The sequence below is a fragment of the Glycine soja genome, chromosome 3, assembly GCF_004193775.1.
Source record: "Glycine soja cultivar W05 chromosome 3, ASM419377v2, whole genome shotgun sequence".
Taxonomy (NCBI): domain Eukaryota; kingdom Viridiplantae; phylum Streptophyta; class Magnoliopsida; order Fabales; family Fabaceae; genus Glycine; species Glycine soja.
In genome coordinates, this window is record NC_041004.1 from 35,994,754 (window position 1) to 36,017,262 (window position 22,509).

The following is a 22,509-nucleotide window of genomic DNA, read 5'->3' on the forward strand; positions in this document are numbered from 1 at the left end:
TTGAACGTTAAGGTTTTGACACAACTATTAAAAAATATAATTAAGAAAAAAAATGTTATGTATTAATAGTGTAAATTTTTTTTATATAATTGTTTAATTACAACTCATTATGTATGATAAATTTATTGACTTTTAAAATAATTACCTTAAAATAATTTAAACTGTGATTTATGATTGAATGATAGTATAAAACTACTACATAAACATTAAATTCTATAATTAATTTATCGAATTTTAAAGAAAACATTAGACAACTTTCTGATATACCCTTTATTTATCTAGTTAATGATTTATTTAGTCTTCCTATACATTATTCTTACTAAATATTGATTAAGGACAGTCTTAAAAATAATATTAATGTGTGTTGATTTTGAAAAATGACATATTTTAAAATAATCTTTTTCTTCTCAAATGTCATATAATCTAGAATGGAGGCTGTATTTGTTTTTATAAATATTATAAATATTTCATTTTATTTGTTTCATTTTGTAATGATTTGACAAAAATTATAAAATATTATTTCCATTGTAAATTTGTATATAAATTATGAATGAAACGAAAATATTAGTATTATATAAAGGAAGAATTTACATTTTATAGCATTTCATGATTTCTTCAATAGTTATGAATGAAGAAAATAGAGGATATAACGAGTAGTTTTTGAAAGAAAAAAAGTCATTTGGTGGGAAGAAAGGAAATAAAGAGTAAGAAAACAATAAAGAAGGAGGTTGAAAAAAAATAATTTTCTATTTTGCCATACTACATGAAGAACATTCATACTAAATTTTTGGTTGGTTAACACCGAGCATTAAATGTAAGGCATGTGGTGAAGGTTTGCAAAAATAAAGTGAACCAACATGGACCGTAAGTCTAAGTTGTTGAGTATAAAGAATAAAATAAGAAACATTTATTTGCCGCTACTTGTTATTCTAGAAGCAATAATAAAGAGGTTATAGTTTATAAACAATGAGTGCACAAATCATGACTCAAAATAGTTTTTTCAAGGAATTGAGTAAGTCTTATTTACCCCCAAAGTCACCACTAGGAACGAAGAAAGTGTACGATGTAAAAAAATAAATAAGTTGTTGGTATTGAAACTTCCTAAAGTACTACATATATTTCAGATGTTTTATTTGTGCATGAGATAAATCATTTTTTTAGTGTGAGACAAATGTTAGAAATGAAATACTCCTCGTGTTTTAAATATATGAGCTGCCCCATATTTAATCCTTCTGGATATGAGCTAATGTCCGTTAAATGAGACATAAATATTTTCCCTTAGAATGGAAGAAAAAAAATCACGTATGTTTTTTTAATGTTGTTTAAAAGAAAGTTGCATTGTGAATTTTAAAAATGTGTCACTTGTGGGGGGTATGATCAGAATCAGAGGTGAGATTCAAATGGATCCACAACAAAAGTTTCTAAGGAAAGGTTGGCCATCTTTTGGCGACAACAAACTCGAGGAGAAGAAGGAGAGCAAGGTTTTGAAGTTTTATGTGGAATTTGTTTTCATGGGTCATGGAAGTTGCAACAATCATGTTAATTGCTTTGAGAAATACAGAAGGTAAATCTCTTAATTGACAAGACATGGTTGGGATTAACATTCTCCATCTTATCAAGTCAACAATAAATTTCGTTAGAGGAGAACAATGTTGGTAATGATATAGTAGTTGTCATGGCTCATCTAGCGTCTAAAGCTAAAGTCCTTCGAGATAAAAATAAAAAATAAAAATTGGATTAAGACAATTGTAATCATTCTTGTTCCGGGTGATGTAATTTCTATTAAGCTAGGGGATCTTATCACCACAGATGCTCTCATCTACTAGAAGGTGATCCACCAAATATGTGAGAGTAATAATAGTTCAAATCAAAGCTTGGGGTATTAAAGAAAAATCTCAAGGAGTGTGGGAAATTGAGATTTTTGCAACTGTCAAATTAAAATATTAAAGTTTTTGCATTTTTTTCCTTTTCCTTGTAAGTTTGATTAAAGGTTGCTTTTGTTCAGAAAAAAAGCTAGATATAATTAAGGGTGTATATATAAATTTATTGTTTTAAAACTTTGATATTTTTAATTTTTGACACTTTTTTTTTTACTTCCATGTATTTTTTTTTACACTCTCTTTTCCTATCATATCACTTATTACATTGACTATTTTTCTCCCTCTCCTAACCATGTCTTACTCAATAAGGTGTATACACATTAAATTGGTGTCAATTTTTACTTTCCTTTTCAAAGCAATAAGACCAATTACCACATACAAGCTACTATTGTCAACTACGTAATGTATCATGTCTTGTGCAAATTCCCTTCAAATTCATCTTACATGGCTTCTTTCCCCCTCCTCCTTTCAAATTAATAAGGAATAGAAGATCAACCAGAGTGTAAGATGTGAGAAACACAAATTCCATCTTAAAGTAAATAGCATATTCTAATTCTCTGCATTACACATACAGGACAAAGGTGCTATGCAAATGTATTAATTGGTCCATGCATATGAATGGTGCACAAAATCTAGTTATCTAGAGGCTAAGAGGTTGTTCCACTTTTCAATCTCCTCTTCCTTATATAGTTTTCTGATTCCACCGAACCAGCGAAGCCGAAATGTAGAACCCTGTTCCACATTTACGTTTCTATTCAACATTGCTCTTCTCATTCTATTCTCGGGCTGATATTGTTTGAACTCCACTACCAACGAATCTTCAACAATGCAGCAATAAAATTTCATATTAGACCCGTCTAAAGCAATAAAATAAACTTGTCAAGTATATAAGCAAGATATCTATCCTTGAATTAAAATGAAATCTCATTTGTACACATAAAGGGACTGGATTCGATACCCTTAAGTAAGGTCTCGAATTTAAGTTTCGTGGATGAAAAAAACATAATCAGAAAGATAGAATTTCATTAAAAATTATCAGTCAGATTTTTCGATAGGAATTAGTCACAACAAAATCGATGAATATTCATACCAATAACATGATAAAAAAAAAAGTAAAATCTTACCACTATATTGGCAATGGCAATGATTTACATTCTGGTTGCATGTTTCCAAATGACCAATTACAGCATACCACCAATCTATAGCTCATTCAAAAGAGAAGTAAATAAATTAATTACACAAATGATTAAGTACTATTTGATTATTTGCTAATCAATGTCAAATTCTAGATATAATGTTATAATAAATAAGAAATGATGTAAAATGGAACATATTCTCTTACTATAAGGGGATTCTTTGCGTCTTCTAATCTGAATCTCAATATGATCTCCTGGTTTCAAATCATTCATAGAGTTAGACATATAAAAAGTCATTGGAGATGTTTCAGCTGGTGCTAATCTCAACCTATCCCGCTGAATATTTCCCTCAATCATTCGCCATCCACCAGTTGGAGACCTGTAAAATATAAAGCATATATGATATGATATATGCCATAATCAGAACAACATATTAAGCTATCATTGTATTGCGTTTAGACTTTTCTTTACGAGGAGTGCTAGGAACACACTCAGAAAAGAAAACGTGAGTCAGAAAGTGTGTTCTTAGCATTTCTCTTCTTTTATATATGTCCAATTAAGTTGTGTGTTGAAGAACAACATAATTATTGACTTGTGCTCCAAATTAAACCAACATCAGACAAAACTTGGAATAATGGGGGATCATTAATTATTGTTCTCAAGGAGTGAAACTATACCTTGACTTGAAGGTGTCCGTTCTAGAGTCATAGCTGACAATAGCATCATAACAGAATAGATTTGTAATCTACAACCAAATTAAGTTATACATGATTTAACTATAGGTTAAAGCAAGGGATAAAATTATAAAAATTAGAATAGTAGCAATTAATCATTAACTAGTGTTACCTTGAACACTTGAACAGGAAACCAAAAAAGGCCACTCTCAAGAGAGATATACAAAGCCATTTTTGAACAATTTTTAAACAAACTAATCAAGTCAATGAAATTTTCCAAATAAGAATGAAAGATAAGGAAAGGCCAAACACCACTGAAAGATCCATAGGATCCACTCTGATTCTGCTTTAACAACAAGAAGCTTTGTGTGTTTATCTTTGTTGTGTGCAACTGCCACTCTTGGTGAGCAACATCACCAAGTAGCCTACCCCATTTGTGCTTGATTTTTTTCTCCCACAAAGCATCACTTCTGATTCTATCCCTCAAACTGGTACACACTTGTGCCACTCTGCACAAATCCTGTGGTGGAAGGCACTCAAGAATGCAATCCAAGGTCCACTCAGGCAAATCTAAGAGAGAAGATACTTTGCAATCTTTTTGCTTATCCAGTTTTGATGTATAATTCTTCTCAGATGACATTATAATTTGTTGAAACCTTAAAGGCTACAGATACCAAGATAATTGCATAAAAAAAAAAAAAAAGATACCAAGATAGTTTGAAAGGATTTTGCAGCTTCAACCATACAAACCCAAAACTGGAAGAAAGGAAGCAATAAAGTTTCGCTGATTAACATAGCTTTGGCAAGTCAAATTATGTCATTGTCTACATTAAGAATTAACGCCTTAATTTAGTTCATAAATTGTCACTTTTGTCTTAATGCAAAAATAATTTAGTTTCTAAAAGAATATTTTTTATTAATATAGTCCAAAATACAAAAAATGCGTAAAAAAGATCCTATTATTAGATGTGGAACATTAACTTTATCATCCTGTATTTCTGCGTCTAATAGTTCCCCATATTAAATGTCAATTTGATTCTCGAAATAGATGAATAAATTAAAGTTAATGAAGTTCCCCACACTTAATGACACATTTTTATGTACTTTTTACATTTTTAATGATTATTCCAGAATTTTTGTTTTTTCATGAATTAAATTATCACTATTTTACACTTTGACAAAAGTATCATTTGCCCTTAATTTAGTCCTTATCTATGAAGCTTTATTAAAAAATTTAAAAATATTTAGTAAAGATGTATTGAAATTGCTATAAATATCAAATCAGTTAAAAATATTTAACAAAAAATCTTTAAAATAACAAGAGAAAATATCTAAAATAAAATATATTAAAAATAGCATATAACTTTAAATATACATGTTATGGGAATTTATCAAAACTTGGAAAGGATTAAGAGTGTTTTTTTTGGTTATTTTGTGATATAAGTATTTAGGTAAGTGTTGAAAATAGTTTATGAAAATAACTTATGATATGTTCATAAACTATTTACAGTTTTTTAAATAAATTCTATATAATAGTTTATGAAAATGATTTATTTCTATTTTTTCTTCGATTATAATTAAACATAAGAGTCAAGAAGTTAATTTTTTTATAAAATAAAAAGCTAATTTTTGAAGTGTACAAGACTTGGTCAGGAATATAGACACCTTGGAATGCACCGTTACATGTTTTCGATGACTTCTGCGTCATTTTTCATTGTTTTATTCATCCAACATTCCAGTTATGGACTCTTGGTTGTTGATCTTTAGCATAAGGGCGGTTACGTAATACTAACATGGGAAGTTTTTTTCTTTTTTCTTTTTGGTGAAAAGGGAAGTTTAATAATTAATCTTTTGGGGGTTAGAGTAAACAAGTCTATCTTAATAATTAGATAGATAGCTAGATAGTTCAAACTAAAATTGGCTTTTTTATTTTTCTTTTTTTAGCTGTCCGGGTGTTATTTATTTAGTTTGTATTAATATTTAATTTTGTGATTCAATTAAAATGTATGATTTTTAAAGGAGGGAACAACTAGAGAAGGGACAAAGGAGGGAACAACTAGAGAAAGGACAGCAGAAAAATCAAGTTCGTCAATATTTTGAGAGTGTTACTAAATTTTAGATTTTCTGGAAGAGTTTTTATAATTAAAGAATGTATTCCATAACTTTCTCCTAAGATCAAATCGGGCATTAACTCACGCCAACATATATGAAGTTGAATGAAAATGAGTTTTAGTTTTTTAGGTAGAAAGAAAGATCTAATTATTTCACCGAAACAAAGGTAGAAAAAAGATCAAGGCCTTTTATGTTTGAGGTAACAGATTGCCAACTTTAATATGACATCATGAAAACAACATAGTTTCGCACAAGAAAATAAGGATAGGTTTTTACTCTTATCTTTTTCTCCTTGTCATTGTCTGATACATGATGTTGACCTTGAATACTCTTTAGAAAATAAAATGATGCTCAATTTAATTATCCTTTGGCCACCTTACTGAGGCAACTAATCTCAATTTGGCATAAGGCCTATTTTCAAATATTTTCTCAGACTTAATTTTCGGAATCACAGTCGTTACCTGTGTCGTCTTCTATACCCTCCATTAAAGACTCTGGCCATTGTTGTTGGTTACTTCCACTATAGCCAGTGCAACAACGATTTTGCTAATTACAACTTACCAACTGATCAATATGTAACAAATTCTATTTTGGCACACTTAGGTTTGTGATATGATTAGTTACTTTAGCTGTCATTGGTGATTTTAGTGCATGTTAAAATAGAATTGCAGTAATAAATTATCTCTCTTATTAGGATTACTTAAAATAAAAATTGCGAGAGTGCGCAATGGTAGTAGAATCAGGTGTCGGAGTTTAAATATGAAAGTAAAATCTCAAAAAGTTGAACAACATAAAAGAGAAACATCTATAAACTTGATGTCTTAAGATTTTGGATTGAAGGTGATAACGTGCTTTTAGGGGAGAAGTACAAACTTAATGCTGAAAAATTTTCCAAGTTTTATGATTAAATGAATTCAAATTACATTTGCCTTGATAAATACTACTGGTACATATACATTTGTCCGAGTGAAGATATATTCTTGTGAATCCAAAAGTTGGATACAACAGATTTTTGTTTGAACAGCAGCGAAGGTATATCAGAAAAGTTGAAGGAGCATCTGAAAGTACATATAGTTTGTCACAATCACAATTATATACAAAGTGGCAAGTAAAAAGAATTAGTATTAACGTGGACATCATTTAATTTATTAATTAGATCAGAAATATATGTGTATCTTATAATTTAATACTTTTCTTGCTAAGACATCCGACGTGAATCAAATGAGAAAATCCCAAGGAATCCATTTTATGAATCCTTATATGAATTTTAGATTTCAATTATTTTACTCTCTATATATAAACTAAGTCAATATGCCATATAAGGAGGATAGTATGGTTATTCCAGGGTTTTCAACTTATCATTAATTTCTTTAAATTGTGAGATATTTTAATTCTGCAGATTAGCACTTGGTTTTACTTGATAGATCATTATGCACTTTTATTAATAAGAGAATGAAAGTTTTCAAGATATAAAGCTCAATGTGCATGACAAGTATAAGTGCTCTCTTTTGTAAGACTTAACAACAATCATTTTCACTAACAAATTAACAATTAATATTAAATTTTTTAAAAAAAACAAAAACTTAAGAACAATTCTGTAAAAGTGAATAAATAATAATATCATCAAGCAAGAAAAAAAAAGAGACTTTTAATTTTTTTTTCCCGATGAATTGGAGACCTGGAATGTGTTCCAAGTAAAATAAGTTAAGAAAATAATAGGAAAAAAAAATTTAAATATAATTTTAGTGCATATAAATAAGTTTTCACTTTTAGAGCCATCCTACAACTCAAATTGGATTCTTATTTTACTTTTTGTGGCCTTTAATTCCCATCTTATATTTAAGAACACTTATTACAATGAGTTTAATGATATAAAATAGTTTTATATCATTATTGAATCACTATCACTATTAATATGATTTTTAAAATAATTATCATAAAAATAAATAATTTTATCATATATAATAAATTGTGACAGAAAAACGATGAGTTTTTACATTGTCAATCAATATATAATCATTTTTCTCTATTACATCTTAGTTGCTCAAAGTGAATGTGGGTTCTTAACTTATTTTTTTGTGGGTTCGATCTATTTTCTTTTTTCTTTTTTTCATCCCAGTTCTTCGGGTTGTTCTATAAGAATTGTTTCTCCAACATGCAAGATAACTCACTCTTATCAGACAAGAGAACTCGGCAAGAACTATTTTTAGTTATAAAATTAAAGAACTACCATAATAAGCACAAAATACACAAATTACAGAAACTAAAATAAGTTAACAAATATGGTTGGAAATTAGTTAGATTTAGAATAGAGTAGACTTTATAAGATTTGAACACAGAATTTTTTTTGGTTACAAAGCTGAATTGAAATTTGAAAATGAGAACATATAATGACAACGATTCTGATTTCCAATTAGTATTATTTTCTCCAATAGCTACATCTACCATATGTACGTATGATCTCATTTATTCACCTGGTTTTAGTAACCAACAAAACAAGACAATTTAGAATTTTATATTTACCTTAGTAACAACTTCAATTGTAGTTAGCGGAATCAGACTCCCCCCCTTGGTGGTCGTGGCATGGCTCCACTCCGACATATATAAGACGTGTTCTGAATAAAGTGAGTTATGCAAATATTTGTTATGCTAAACTAAACTACCAATCATTAAAAAAACAAATGTGTTAATTAAAAATATAATAAATCAATATTTTTAACATGTATATTATGTTTTAAATGTACAAAGAATAATTTATATTATAGTATAATATTATTTTTAATTATTGATAATTAATTTTAAAAAATTATTAGAATTTAATATAAAAATAAAATGAAGGAGATAAATAATTAAGAAAAATAAGTATACATATAAAGATGAAAGGAGAGTGATTTGAGATGACTAAGAAAAAATAAAAATAAATACTACTCAAAATATAAGATTAAGATAAATAATTTAGTTTAATGAGTGAAAATAATTTTTAAAAATGATCTATTTCATGAATAACTCATAAAAAGGTTCTTCAATGTGCATTTAAATTTGTAGCATATGAATAGGTAGATACTTTTTTGGTAAAGAAGAGTAGGTATATACGAAATCCTGAAAATAATTATATTATTTTCGCCATATGTTTCGTCTTTCTTCGTGTACTCTTACAATATCTTCCCCAACAAAATATATATGAATAATATATAGTGTTGCACAAGTAAGCCCACTTGAACAAGGATGAAGTTCCTCTCTGTTGAGGGATATATTATGAATCTTTTAAGATAATAAAATTGCTTGATAATAATTTATTAAAGGTTAAATTATAATTTTAATCTCTTATAATTTTAAATTTATTATTTTTAAATCAAGACATTTAATTTTCTAGTAAAAAAATAAAATATATCTTAAACAAAATTGAACTTACTTCTATTTATTCATAAACAAGATAATAAACCGTGAACATACTTATTTTATTTAGTTAAGTATATTAAAATTATTTTTTATGTATCTTTAGTTAAGAGTTATTAGTTTTTCTTTCAAATTATCAAAATTTATAAATTAAAAAATATTTAATATATAAATATTTTTTAATTTTATTTTATATAATTTTAAATGCTTTAATTTTAAAAATTATATTTTTTATTTTTATTTTACCAATTTATACGTAAATTTCATAAATTAATACGTAAATTATTTATATATTTTTTTTTTGTAAATTGATTTTCATATACAAATTATTTTTACTCTAATTATTTACATAAAATTAAAAATATTAATATTATACATTTTAAATTTATAAATTTTGATAATTTTAAAAAATTAATAAGTCAATTAATTATTCCTATAAGTCAATTAATTGTAATTATTCATATTAATATTATACATTTTAAATCTAAAAAATTACAATTTAGCCTTGACTAAAAAGATATATGATAAAAAATTAAGTATTTGTATAAGTCAATTAATTGTAGTTATTTATTAATAATCTATTAGGAGGATCAAAATTATTAATTTATAAAATTAGAAGATGAAATGTTATAATTAAAATCTAGGGAATCATAGATTTGAAAAACTAAAGGACTAAAATCACAAATTAGCCTAATTTTTTTTTTTAGCCACTCAAATTGGCAAAATAGTTTTTCTTTGTTCATATGCAGTAAAATACTACCACAAATTATGCCTCTAAACATTAAAAAATCAGTGAGGAGAATTAAAAAAATATTTCGTGAATTTGATGAACTTAAAGAAGTAAATTCTATTTTTGGAGAAGTTAAAAAGACTAATCACAAAATTTAAAAGAATAAAAATATATTTAAATCATTATAATTTTAGCGGTCAGAATTTACCAATCAATATTTAATGATGCAATTTATCATGCATTCTTGGTAACCAAAAGATGATTGATATTAGGTCCAACACAAAATTAGACCTAAAACAGAAATTGATAAAAACTTTGTTTACTTCAAAGAAAAGTATAATATATGAGACATTTTATTTAATATGTGTAACTTTTTTACTTTAAAAAACTAATAACAAATATTAATAAATCTAAAGTTTAAGTTTTAGTTATTTTACTCTTGTTCCGGCCATGCCCCGTGACAAGATATTCTCCCATCTTTGAATCTCCTCCTCACTATAAAGCTTTCTAATTCCTCCATAGCATCCAGTTGATTCTTCACATTGATCCCCATTTTTTAGCAGCTTTACTCGTCTCATTCTAGATCCAAGAGGGTATTGCTCGAACTCCACGATCAGTGTCTCTGTCAGGAAAGCAAATTAAATTATATGCAACAGGTATTCATCAAAAGAATTTAACTAATTAGAATAGAAACTGTTCTGATTTAATTTGGAAAGGGAATGCACAAATCAGCTATAGGTTTATATTGCGGTGAACCAATTTTAAAAAGGACATGGTTGATTTTATATCTAACACACTCCAATTAACATGCCATGTTACTAGGGTTAAATTTCCAGGTTTCCAAACTAACATGCTAAAGTCATACAAGATTGACCAACATATTTTTTATCTAAATGAAATTAGACTCAAGATTCCACAAATAAAAATTTAGGTTTGAGTCTTGTAATAAAATAAAAAGTGATTTATAGAAGAGATTCTATTAACACTGATCAGCTAGTTTTTTTTAATAAAAATTAATCATCACAAAAAATCAGACCTCCTTACGTTACATTAGTAATATGATTAAAATAAAAGATAGACACAATTTTAGAAGCAATAAGTCTTGTCATTATGGAGTTATAATTCAGCTTCCAGATCCACATATGGCAGAGAAAGTTAATTGTGGTCTAGAACATGGGTTATTTTCATGGTTAAATGGAAAGAATAATTATCCGAATTTGAATCATCAAATTAAGCATTCAGTTGAACACGATAACAGTGACACATGCTAGTAAAATGGTGCAAAAGAGATTTCTCACCAGAGTAACGACAGCGGCAGAAGTTTTCGTTTTCATTACATGATTCCATGTGACCAATAACAGCATACCACCAATCTGCAACCCATTCATATAGGCATTACGTAATAGTAATTGATAAAACTTGGTGGCTGGAGAGAATAAAATTCAATTGACATTAAATAATAAGAGAAGAATATAAATAATGATATGTATACCGAAGAGAAAAGTACGTAATTGCAATGGAGTCATGTTTAATTTGGGATAATGTTTGGTCAATTTCTTTTATAACATGAAAGTTATTGTAAAGAGTAACAAAATTAAGTATTTGGTTCAAATAGAACTCAGCTTGATTTTCTTAAATAAAGTATTTACTTTAAGTTAATCTTAATTGTAATGAAAAAATTGATTAAAAAAATATATTATTAAAAGTGATTAATCAAAGTTTTTCAGCATAAAATCAATAAATATTTTACATTTATAACATATAATTATCCAAACAAGCTATTCTAAAGATAAGAATTTTAAAATTTAAAGTTATTCAATCATTTTAATTATTGATAGACACATCTTCATTCTAAATATTTTATTATTTTTTATTACATCATATTGCCCCACTGTATCTAAACTTTTTCCACTTTTTATAACTAGGTGCTATCAAGGATATTCATTGGATTTAAGCAAAATAATTATAATTGGTTTGCCTCAAATTTAACTTTTTCTTAACTCAAACCAACTCAGTGACATGATTAAACAGAAAATTTCAAATTTCATATTAATTAGAGATATAATATCAAAATAAAATATATAAATAAGAAAAATTATTATATTATCAGTCAATTTTATAAAGTTAAGAAAATTAATCTCATTAAATTTTAAAAAACCATATAATTAAAGTATAAATATGAAGTGAAATTTCACATCTACAGAAATAAAAAATTTAAACAGATAAAGATAAAATCTGTAAATATGGGTTTTAAAATTTTAAATTAAAATATGATATCTAGTTAATTTATCTTTTTTTATAAATATTGTACCTCATACAATCCAAATTATGATATATAGTATATATTGTACATAAACCAACCATAAGGAATATCTCTACTTGACTTCCATTGGAGCTCAATATGATCTCCTGGTTTTAAGTCTTGTAAGCAATCAGAGACGTATCTAACAGATGGAAGGGTATCAACTGGGGGAGCTCTCAGCTTATCCCATTGGATGTTGTTCCCCATTATTTTCCAGCCTGCATTTTGTTGTCTACAATAAAATAGTTCATTATGTCATAAGGTATCATACGCAAATTAACTTATATATAAAGTCACTCATGTTAAAAAAAATTTATTTTATTAAATCATCTCATTTACTCGAGAAACAATTATTCAGTATTTTGAATTAAGATATTTCTCTCTCCTTCTGCCTTTACCTTGCTTGAAAGTTATCAGTTTTGGAATCATATCTAACTAAGGCGTCACGAAAATACAATCCCTGAAATAAAAAACGTTTCATAATAAGAATTTATTAATGGAAAAACATAACCCATGAACTAATTAGAAAGGGTGTACCCTGTAGATTTGAGCTGGAAACCAGAAATTGCCATTCTCTAGAGAGAAATACAAAGCCATCATGAAGCTATTTGCCAATGATGAGGAATTAAGATAACTACAATCTTCAAGATATGACCTGAGGTATAACATAGGCCAAGTACCACTGAAAGGTCCCATTGATCCATTTTGATTGTTGTGTTGATTCAATTGGTTAATTCCTTTCTCCTTTGGTGTTGTGATGTGCCATAGCCACTCCTTGTAAGCAACATCACCAATGACTCCACCCCATTTTTGCTTCATGTGGAGTTCCCACAAAGGATCACTTCGACATCTATCCCTTAAAAAAGTACACACTTCAGACATCCTAGTGAGATCCATTGGTGAAAGAAGCTTTAGAATGCAATCCAATATGGGATATGGCAAATTCAAGAGAGACATGTGGTATGGTCAAAGAAGGGTGAATATTAGATAGTAGCTAGGGTACTACTCTTTTTGTGCTTCTATTAGATATATGAATGAAAGGAGAAGATAAGGTCAAAGTTCTGGAAAAGGAATTGTGGAAACCTTTAATTATTTGCTTGTTATCGAAGCATTTAAAGTTATGGTCTTACTTTTGTTTTCCTCAAGTATTATTATTATTTGTTGTCAATTCTCACTAAAGAGACATTTTTTCTCGTTGCTTACGTGATGATCTATGTCAAATATATTGTTTCTATCTGACCATACCGTGCCGGCTATATATTTCCTATGTGTGGCATGTCGTATTTTAAGCTAAGAGTTATATATTATATATTCAGATTCAATTTTAGTTACTTGAGAAGAACAAATTAAATAAACTTCACTGTACAACTCAAAAAAATAACCTTACAATTAGAAATTAAATAAAATTTTAAAAAGTAACAACATAAAAAATTCACCAATATCTATACACATGAAAATAATAGTTATAAACAATGATAACCTCCAACATAGGTTAAAGTTTTAACGATGAAAATACTTTTTATATCAGTTAAAATTAGACTAAAATATATTTATGATTCTTAATAAATATTTAAATTTTGTGTTATCTCACATTCAATGTAATTATAACTGAAAAAAATTGTTTCATTTATGAAAATGTTATCTCACATTTTTTTTAACATTGATTCTCATATAATTAATTTAAAATGAGTGGCAGAATATATTGTTTTCCACTGGTGTATGTTATTTATATATATATATATATATATATATATATATATATATATATATATATATATATATATATATATATTAAAAAATAAGTAAAAGTTTTTTTTTCACTTAACATATCAAAACGTATAAAATATCTATTTTTCTGTGTCTATCTAGGAAAAGTTGCATAGGAAACCAGGAAATCAGATTCCCCAGGTTACGTCAAAAACAACATAAAGTTGACTTTTTTCATTTTTACAGTAGATTTCAACATTCTCCACTGGTGGATTAAAATAAAAGTTTTAATATATTAAAATTTTAAGATAATAATTTTTTTATTAAAAATCAGGACCTAAACTCTATTAAAAGGAAAATTGAGTTTTTTTTTCAATTTTTTTTATTAGGACATGTGTCATTTATAAGAATAAATTTATTTGGGATATACAATATTTCTCATTGGTGTAAACTAAATGTGAAACTATCATAAGTCTTATTTTTATTATTATGATGAACGAAATAAAAATAAAAAATATTTAATAATTATAACTCTTCGGGAATAAAATAATATTTAAAAGATAAAATATCTCATGAAAAAGTACTTATATAAAAGGATCATGGTCCTCAAAGTTATATGCATCAATTTTTTTTTTAACATATCATCATTAGGGAATATCAAGAGAGATTTGTGCATAAAGACTTGAAAGATTATAAAGTTCAATTTTTTCTTCTTCAAATAATATGTCATCCAAGAACACGGAAACGCTTTAGTCTTTCTTTTTATATTCCTGACGTACAAGTTCATGTATGGTATTTATCATAATAATCTAAGTTCGCATATCCCATTTTCCAACATCAAGAGTTTCTCCCACCTTTGTATCTCCTCATTGTGAAGCTTTCTAATTCCTCCATAGCACCCTGTTGGTTCTTCACATTGTTCCCCATTTTTTAGTAGCCTTTCTCATCTCATTCTAGATCTAAGAGGGTATTGCTTGAACTCAACGATCAGTGACTGTCAGGAAAGCAAATTAAATTACAGGCAAGTTATTCATGGTCCAAAGAATTTAATTAATAAGATTAGCAACTGCTCAGATTTAATTTGGAAAAGGGAGGTCACAAATCAGCTATAAGCCTATATTTTCATGAACCAATTATTTATAAGGACATGAGTATGGTTTTATATCTACAACACTTCAATTAACATGCCATATTAGGGCTAAATTTCCAGGTTCCCAAACTAACATGCTAAAGTCAGAAAAAATTGACTAACGTATTGATATTAAACTTAAAAGAAGGATTCAAGTCCAGGTTGGAATCTTATGATAAAAACGACTTAATTTCAGAAAGAATATTTCATTAAAAGTGGTAACTAAATCTAGTAGATGTTAATTGTGGACAAAATTTAACAGATACTTTATATTAATTAAAGATATTAGTGATTCACTGATTTAAATTGGATTGAATTTAATTTAATTTTCAATTCAACCCAATTATAAATGTAATCATTGGGGTTTATTTTTTTATTTTTCAGCAACCCAACCCAATCCGGCCCAATTTCAATTGGGTTGGTTGAGTCATGAAAATAATGGTGTAATACAAGTCAAATCAATAGTAAAAAATTTCTCACGAGAGTAACATCGGCAAAAGTTCCCATTTTCATTACAGATTCCATGTGACCAATAACAGCATACCACCACTCTGCAACCCATTCATTTGAGCATTACTTGGTGGTAATTGAAAAGGCTTGGTTAACAAAATGGTAAATAGTCATTTTTATCTCTAGATATGTAGAGTATTCATAAATTTATTTCTGAAAGATAAAAATTTAAATTTTATTTTTTGAAGGTGAAAAAAGTACAACAATCATATACATCCTTTAATTTTCATCCGTTATCATTAGTTATCATTAATGAAAGAGTTTACATGACACATTTAGGAACAAATTTGTCGGTGCACTACACATTCAATGATGAAAATGATTATTTATCCAAAATATAATTTAATCTTCATCTCCTCCCTCTCCATTTTTTAATTGTTGCAAGCATAACATTATAATAAACACTTAAAAAAATAAAAAAATAAATATAAATTAGAACAAACATAATAATAAATATAATATTGATTAATAAACACAATCTAGTTATTGCTTTGAAATCTCTAATGTGACACTACCTTACCTAAAATATGATACTCAAACAAAAATACACAATCATTACGTTAATCCTTTAAAAAAATGAAATTCAACTTGATTTTGTCATTACCTAATATTGTCACAATATAAATTTTAAAACAACAGATATATTGTGCTTATTATTATGTTTGTTCTAACTTTTATTTGTTTTTTTTAAGTGTTTATTGTAATGTTATGCTTGTAATGATTAAAAAAGGAGAAAAACGAAGATTACATTATATTTTGGATAAATAGTCATTTTTGTCTCTGAATGTATAGAGCGCTAATTCGTCATTGAATGTGTTACGTAAACTCTTTCCGGATGAAAGTTAACGGACAAATGAATTTGTCGTATTTTTTTTTTCACTTTCGATGACTAAAATTTGAATTTTCATCTTTCAAAAATAAATTTGTCAATGCTCTATACATTCAGAAATAAAAATGACTATTTACTCATAAGAAAATTTTGATAAAGAAAATAGAATTCAATTGAAATTAAATAATAAGATATATATATATATATATATATATATATATATATATATATATATATATATATATATATTACTTTTTTTCCTCTTTCTATCACTAGGTGCTATCAAAGGTGTTCTTCAGATCGAATTGACATGGTGATGGGTGAATCCAACAATTTAAGTAAAATCAATTTAAAATTGGTAAGGTTATTGGATCTATCTTTTTCATACTAAACTAACCCAATGACTGAGTAACAATTATTTAGCTTTTACATTAATATATTTTATACTCCAATAAAAAAACTGTTTGAGCCAAATTCACCATTCAAAGAAAAGAATATAATTCATATATAGATAGATAGAGGGATAAGATCAAAGTTCTTGAAAAGGAAATGCAAAAGCATTTAATTTGCATGTTTCGAAGCATTTAAATGTTTCTCACTTACCATGCCGGGTCGGCTATTCCTATGTGGTGAGTTCAGATTAAATTTGAGTTTCTTGAGAGGGACAAAATATTTCTCTGTTTTTATATACGAATATGGACTGCACAAGATTGAACCCAACCTATTTTTTTTTTTAATCAATGTTGTCCTCAACCGTGGCGGAGCTTGACCAACAATTTTGGAGGGGATAAAATAATTAAATTTATAATATATAAGTTAAATGTAACAATTTTTTTAGCAAATTTACATGAGTAAGGTAATTTTTTTAAGAAATTACATTAATAGATTTTGAAAATATTACACCTTATGGCTAAGTCGTGTATTAAAACACAACTTTAAAACTGTAATTAAAAAAAAAATATATAAAGTCGTGTTTTGAATCATAACTTCAAACATTTTATATTTTTTTTAAAAAAATACTGAAGCCGTGTTTTAGATCAAGACTTCAAATACTTTTTTTTTCTTTTTTTAAATTACGATGTTCTAAAGTCGTATTTTAAAAAACAACATCTTTATATGATGTCGTGTTTTAAAACACAATTACCAGTAATATTTTCAAAAAATCTATCCATTCCTGTAATTTTCTTAAAAAATTATCCCACTTCTACAAATTTGAAAATTTTTATAATATTATCTGTTATGGATAATTTTAACTTATTAATGATTTTATATAATATTAATTATTTTTTAATTAGTTTTTTTTATGATATTTGTATATCTTATTTTACTCTATTAATATCGCTCTTCAGTCTTTTATTACTTTTATAACCTTGTATGCTACTAAATTAAAAAATAGAGAATTTTATGTTTAAATTATTTTTGAAAAACTCCTGCAAGAAAAATTAAGATATTTTATACAAAAAAAAATTGGTGGAAGAATACAGAGAAAGTATTTCAAAATTTCAATGGATTTTTTTAAAAAAATTAATCATATTTTTGTCATAATTATAGCAAAATTTGAAGAAAAAATTCGTAAGAAATCATAAAATTTATATAAACAAAATTGCATTAAAATATTGCAACAAAAATCTGCAAAAAAGAAAAAATTGCAAGTTATATTGTATAAACTTTCCTATACAAAATGAGAATATAAAAGTCTTAAAAATAAGTTTGGAAAATGAAAAAAAAAATGTTATAAAAATACAATTATCTAATGGAAAAGTTCATGTATTAAAAGTATTATTAATTTGTAAAATTAGCCACAAGTACTAATGTTATTAAAAGCAAAAAATTAAAATGTAATATTAACGTAAATTATCTATAATGATAATAATAATAATAATAATAGCTAAAGATCATTTTCAATTATAGTGTTACTATATCTTCATTCAATGACTAAAATTATTAATAATTAATAAATAACTTTAAATAGTTTAAAATTAATATAGAAAGTTTTGTTGAAAACTATTTATTAAAATATAGATAATTTTTCATATATATAATTTAAAAATATTATAATTTTTATTAAAAGAAATTAACATATAAATTGTGAAAAGTATGGGGGCTCGTTAGGATAAAGAGACTGATTAACAGCTCACTACATCAACTGCATATATCATTCATGTAATTTTTATAAACATTTTTTCAAAATAGGTATGTTACAAATTAAAATAATTATTGGCATGTGTCTATTACGACAATAGACTCGGTTAAATCAAGAATTTGAGCACATGAACATTAGTTCATTTCAATGATGTTCGCTTTAACATCGATTTAAAACGGATGTTAAAGATTTTTTTAACCGGGTGTTAAAAGTGTTTTTTTAGGACTGCAACATATAAATATTGTGTACTCTACCTCTAACCTTTAAACACACATTGTTGCAGACTCTATTGTACACCCCCAAACCATTCCAAAATTGACCCACCACATAAGTAGAGACATTTACTTAGAACCAAATTAATTTTTGCAACATTGCCTCTATCACCCATGATGTAAATTAAAAGACTATGATGAATTGGATCAAACAAAGACAATAATTTATAAAACTATCCCCAGTTGATATACGAACATCGACACTTTGTTGAAACTTAACATATATCTTCACATTGTATTTTCTATTTTCTCCATGTTGCTAGAACTGTTCATTTACAGGTGTTGTATCCGACAAATTAAAACGTGGTTCTTCAATTTCAATACTTCGATATTATATCTCAACTCATAAGTCATATCTTAAAAATTAATTAACAGAATTTTTATTTCATTAAATTATTAAAATATGTTTATACAATTTCAATGTAAAACTTAATTTATTTAATTAAAATAATTAATTTTAATATGTTTATAAATTATATATAGATATAAATTTTAATCAATATAATTTTTATATATGAAATTATTAAAACTAATTTTACGGTGAAAATAAGTTAATTAAGTTATTACTAATTTTAATATAATATAAATAATAACTTATTGTTACGCAATACTATACATGTGAATATATTAAATATTTTGAACAAGATTTAAACATCAAATAATCTTTTATTAATTACATAATATTCTTAAGGACTGATAAAAAAATATATATAATATTTTTAAGAACCCATTTCATCAAACAAATTGAGTCAACTTTCTTTTATATTATCTATGAGCTTGCATGTTAATTTTATATATATACTCTATATTAAGATCGAAAATTTTGATTTACCTGAACAACAAACAACAAATGTAGTTATGCCAGGAAACGGACTCCTCGTGCTATTCCTCTGATCCGACGAATACGCGCCGCCTGTATAAGGTGAGTAATGGAAATATTTTTTTAGTCCTTAGTTTTTTTTGTTTTTGCATTGATATTAAAATTTAAAATCTTTCTGTATTCAATATATTTTTAATGTGAAATCATGAAAATTATATTATTTAATTTTATCACAATACCGTGTAATTCTCCTTTCTTCATGTACTGTTATATTCTCTTCGCCTATCTATACGTGTATATAGTAGTATACTATAGTATTGCATATGGTAAAGCTCACCTAAACAAGGATGGAGTAGTTCCTCTTTGTTTAGGGATATGTCTCCTCTAAAGTATGTAGTTATAGTTTAAATAACGTAGTTCACTCATAATCATTGATTAAAAATTAACAATTGGAATCATGATAAAAATTAAGTATATTATAACAATCTTTAAAATTAGTCACAATTTTGATATTGATTTTCTAATCAATAGTTATTTTTTTGTATTTTTTGTGGGTCAAGCTATATATACAGGAGTTTGATGTGGTGGCAAGAGCTTCTCCCATCTTTGTATCTCCTCGTCACTGTGAAGCTTTCTAATTCCTCCATAGCATCGTGTTGGTTCTTCAAATTGTTCTCCATTTCTGGGTAGCTTTACTCGTCTCATGCTTGATCCATGAGAATATTGCTTAAACTCCACGATTAATGTCTCTGACATGTCAAGATCAAACAAATTAATATTTAAATACTTACAAATTAAGTATTTATCCAAAGAATTTAATTAATTCGAATAACAACTGTTCTAATTTAATTTGAAGATGGAGTTCAGAAATCAGTTATAGCTTATAATATAAGACTATATTATCATGACCCAATTACTTAAAGGGACATGACTGATTTTATATCTAACACTCCAATTAACATGTCATTATGGAGTTATTCAGCTTCCAAAACCACAAATAGCAGAGTACATTATCTATTGCCTACAACATGGGTAGTTTTCATAGTTAATTGGAATAAAAAAAAATCAAGCATTCTGTTGAACAAGATAATGTGACACAACCCAAATAATACAAAAAGATTTCTCACCAGAGTATCGACAGCGGCAGAAGTTCTGATTTTCATTACATGATTCCATGTGACCAATAACAGCATACCACCAATCTGCAACTCATTCATTTAGGCACTACTATTTTTAAAAAAATTATATTTGTTTAACCTAACTTTATTTTTGAAAGAAAAGAAAATTCTAAAATAAGTTAGACAAATTAATATTACCTTAGTATATTACAGATATAACTACACATTACAGTCTAACTATATATTCATCAATTAACCAAACCAAAACCATGGCCATATCTTAAAGCAATATATTTATAATTTTTAGTTCTATTAAAATTCAGTATGAAATTGTAATATATATAGTAGAAAGTAAACATGCAATTAACAAAAGATTATATATACTGTACAAAAACTTGATATGCTTTCCAAAATATCCTATATATACATAATTAAAATTTGACAACAAGAAGGCAATATGGCAAGAAACCTACCATATGGTGTACTTTCTCTTCTTCGCTTACGTTGGATCTCAATATGATCCTCTGGTTTTAAGTCTTGTAAGCAATCAGACACGTGTAGATTCCATGGAGGGGTATCTACTGGTGGAGCTCTCAGGATATCCCATTGGATGTTATTTCCCATTACTTGCCAACCTCCATTTTGTTGTCTACAAAAACTTGTGCTTTATATCATGAGGTATATATATGTCATACTTAAATTAACATCATGAATAAATTAATTTCTCAATATACACTTATAGAATAGAAAATAAAAAATAAGATATATAGTATTAAATTTCTATCATAAATTAAAATTAAAATGGACTTATGCACTTTAAATTTTATAAAATTTTCATGTTTAATTTAAAAAAATACAAAAGTTGATTTTAATTTATAAAAGAAATTTGATACATTTTACTTTTTTTTATTTCATAATTTATAGTAATATTTTCATTTCTTAACCTCAGGTTAAAAAAATTAACCTTAATAAATATTTCCCTCTCCTTACCTTGCTTGAAACTTATCTGTTTTGGAATCATATCTTACTAAGGCATCTCGAACCAGTAGTCCCTGAGAGAAGAAGCATATATAAGAGATCTCACTTCATATAAATAAAAAATTTCTTGGTGAAAAACTGAAAATTGAAAAATATAACTCATGAGCTAATTAATTAATTAGAAAGGATACTTCACCCTGTAGATTTGAGCTGGAAACCAGAACTTGCCATTCTCTAGAGAGAAATACAAAGCCATCATAAAACTATTTGCCAATGAGGTATTAAGATGGCTACAATCTTCTAAATAAGACCTGAGATATAACATAGGCCAAGTACCACTGAAAGGCCCTAATGATCCATTCTGAATATTGTGCTGTTGATGCAGTTGGTTAATTCCTTTCTCCTTAGTTGTTGTGATATGCCAATGCCACTCCTTGTAAGCAACATCACCAATGACTCCACCCCATTTCTTCTTTATGTGGACTTCCCACAAAGGATCACTTCGACATCTATCCCTCAAACAAGTACACACTTCAGACATGCTAACGAGTTCCATTGGTGAAAGGAGCTTTAGAATGCAATCCAATATGGGTTCTGGCAAATTCAAGAGAGACATATGGTATGTTCAAAAAGAAGGGTGAATATTAGATACAGAAGTAGGTAAGCTAGGGTACTTCCCTGAGTACCCTAATTAGAGGTATATATGAATGAAAGGAGAAGATAAGATATAAAAGTTCTTGAAAAGGAATTGGAAACCTTTAATTTGCTTGTGT

At 26.9% G+C, this 22,509-nt stretch overlaps 3 protein-coding genes across 4 annotated transcripts; all 3 read right to left on the reverse strand.

Moving 5' to 3' along the window:
* Window positions 1-2,205: 2,205 nt before the first annotated feature.
* Window positions 2,206-4,469, reverse strand: LOC114406628 (F-box protein At2g26850-like). Its single transcript, XM_028369388.1, has 5 exons — window positions 3,863-4,469; window positions 3,694-3,761; window positions 3,223-3,395; window positions 3,005-3,079; window positions 2,206-2,698 (listed from the first exon to the last, which is right to left on the reverse strand). Exons 1-5 carry the CDS (start codon window positions 4,328-4,330, stop codon window positions 2,517-2,519), a joined length of 966 nt encoding a protein of 321 aa, XP_028225189.1. The 5' UTR covers window positions 4,331-4,469; the 3' UTR covers window positions 2,206-2,516.
* Window positions 4,470-6,631: 2,162 nt separating this feature from the next.
* Window positions 6,632-13,294, reverse strand: LOC114405509 (F-box protein At2g32560-like). Its single transcript, XM_028368003.1, has 7 exons — window positions 12,768-13,294; window positions 12,629-12,690; window positions 12,290-12,462; window positions 11,227-11,301; window positions 10,366-10,550; window positions 8,326-8,417; window positions 6,632-6,860 (listed from the first exon to the last, which is right to left on the reverse strand). Exons 1-6 carry the CDS (start codon window positions 13,185-13,187, stop codon window positions 8,358-8,360), a joined length of 975 nt encoding a protein of 324 aa, XP_028223804.1. The 5' UTR covers window positions 13,188-13,294; the 3' UTR covers window positions 6,632-6,860; window positions 8,326-8,357.
* Window positions 13,295-14,588: 1,294 nt separating this feature from the next.
* Window positions 14,589-22,497, reverse strand: LOC114406629 (F-box protein At2g26850-like). Of its 2 annotated transcripts, XM_028369389.1 has the most exons (7): window positions 21,933-22,493; window positions 21,749-21,810; window positions 21,232-21,407; window positions 20,768-20,842; window positions 20,211-20,389; window positions 19,653-19,733; window positions 14,596-14,931 (listed from the first exon to the last, which is right to left on the reverse strand). In XM_028369389.1, exons 1-6 carry the CDS (start codon window positions 22,350-22,352, stop codon window positions 19,677-19,679), a joined length of 969 nt encoding a protein of 322 aa, XP_028225190.1. In that variant the 5' UTR covers window positions 22,353-22,493; the 3' UTR covers window positions 14,596-14,931; window positions 19,653-19,676. The 2 variants fall into 2 exon arrangements, with proteins under 2 accessions (XP_028225191.1, XP_028225190.1); XM_028369390.1 differs by lacking the exon at window positions 20,768-20,842 and having other exon boundaries at window positions 14,589-14,931; window positions 21,933-22,497.
* Window positions 22,498-22,509: the final 12 nt, after the last annotated feature.

Bases quoted from the DNA above. Each gene is read 5' to 3' on its own strand.
- LOC114406629 (XM_028369389.1), bottom strand. From the start codon at position 22,352: ATGTCTCTCTTGAATTTGCCAGAACCCATATTGGATTGCATTCTAAAG. The intron at 21,811-21,932 runs GTGAAGTATCCT...TTCTTCTCTCAG, and splicing joins TTCCAGCTCAAATCTACAGG to GGACTACTGGTTCGAGATGC. The intron at 20,843-21,231 runs GTAGGTTTCTTG...AATGAGTTGCAG, and splicing joins AAGAGAAAGTACACCATATG to ATTGGTGGTATGCTGTTATT.
- LOC114406628 (XM_028369388.1), bottom strand. From the start codon at position 4,330: ATGTCATCTGAGAAGAATTATACATCAAAACTGGATAAGCAAAAAGAT. The intron at 3,396-3,693 runs GTATAGTTTCAC...TATATTTTACAG, and splicing joins ACGGACACCTTCAAGTCAAG to GTCTCCAACTGGTGGATGGC. The intron at 2,699-3,004 runs GTAAGATTTTAC...GCATTGTTGAAG, and splicing joins TTGCCATTGCCAATATAGTG to ATTCGTTGGTAGTGGAGTTC.
- LOC114405509 (XM_028368003.1), bottom strand. From the start codon at position 13,187: ATGTCTCTCTTGAATTTGCCATATCCCATATTGGATTGCATTCTAAAG. The intron at 11,302-12,289 runs GTTGGTTTATGT...AATGGGTTGCAG, and splicing joins AAGTAGAGATATTCCTTATG to ATTGGTGGTATGCTGTTATT. The intron at 8,418-10,365 runs GTAAAATAACTA...CACTTTATTCAG, and splicing joins GGGGCATGGCCGGAACAAGA to AACACGTCTTATATATGTCG.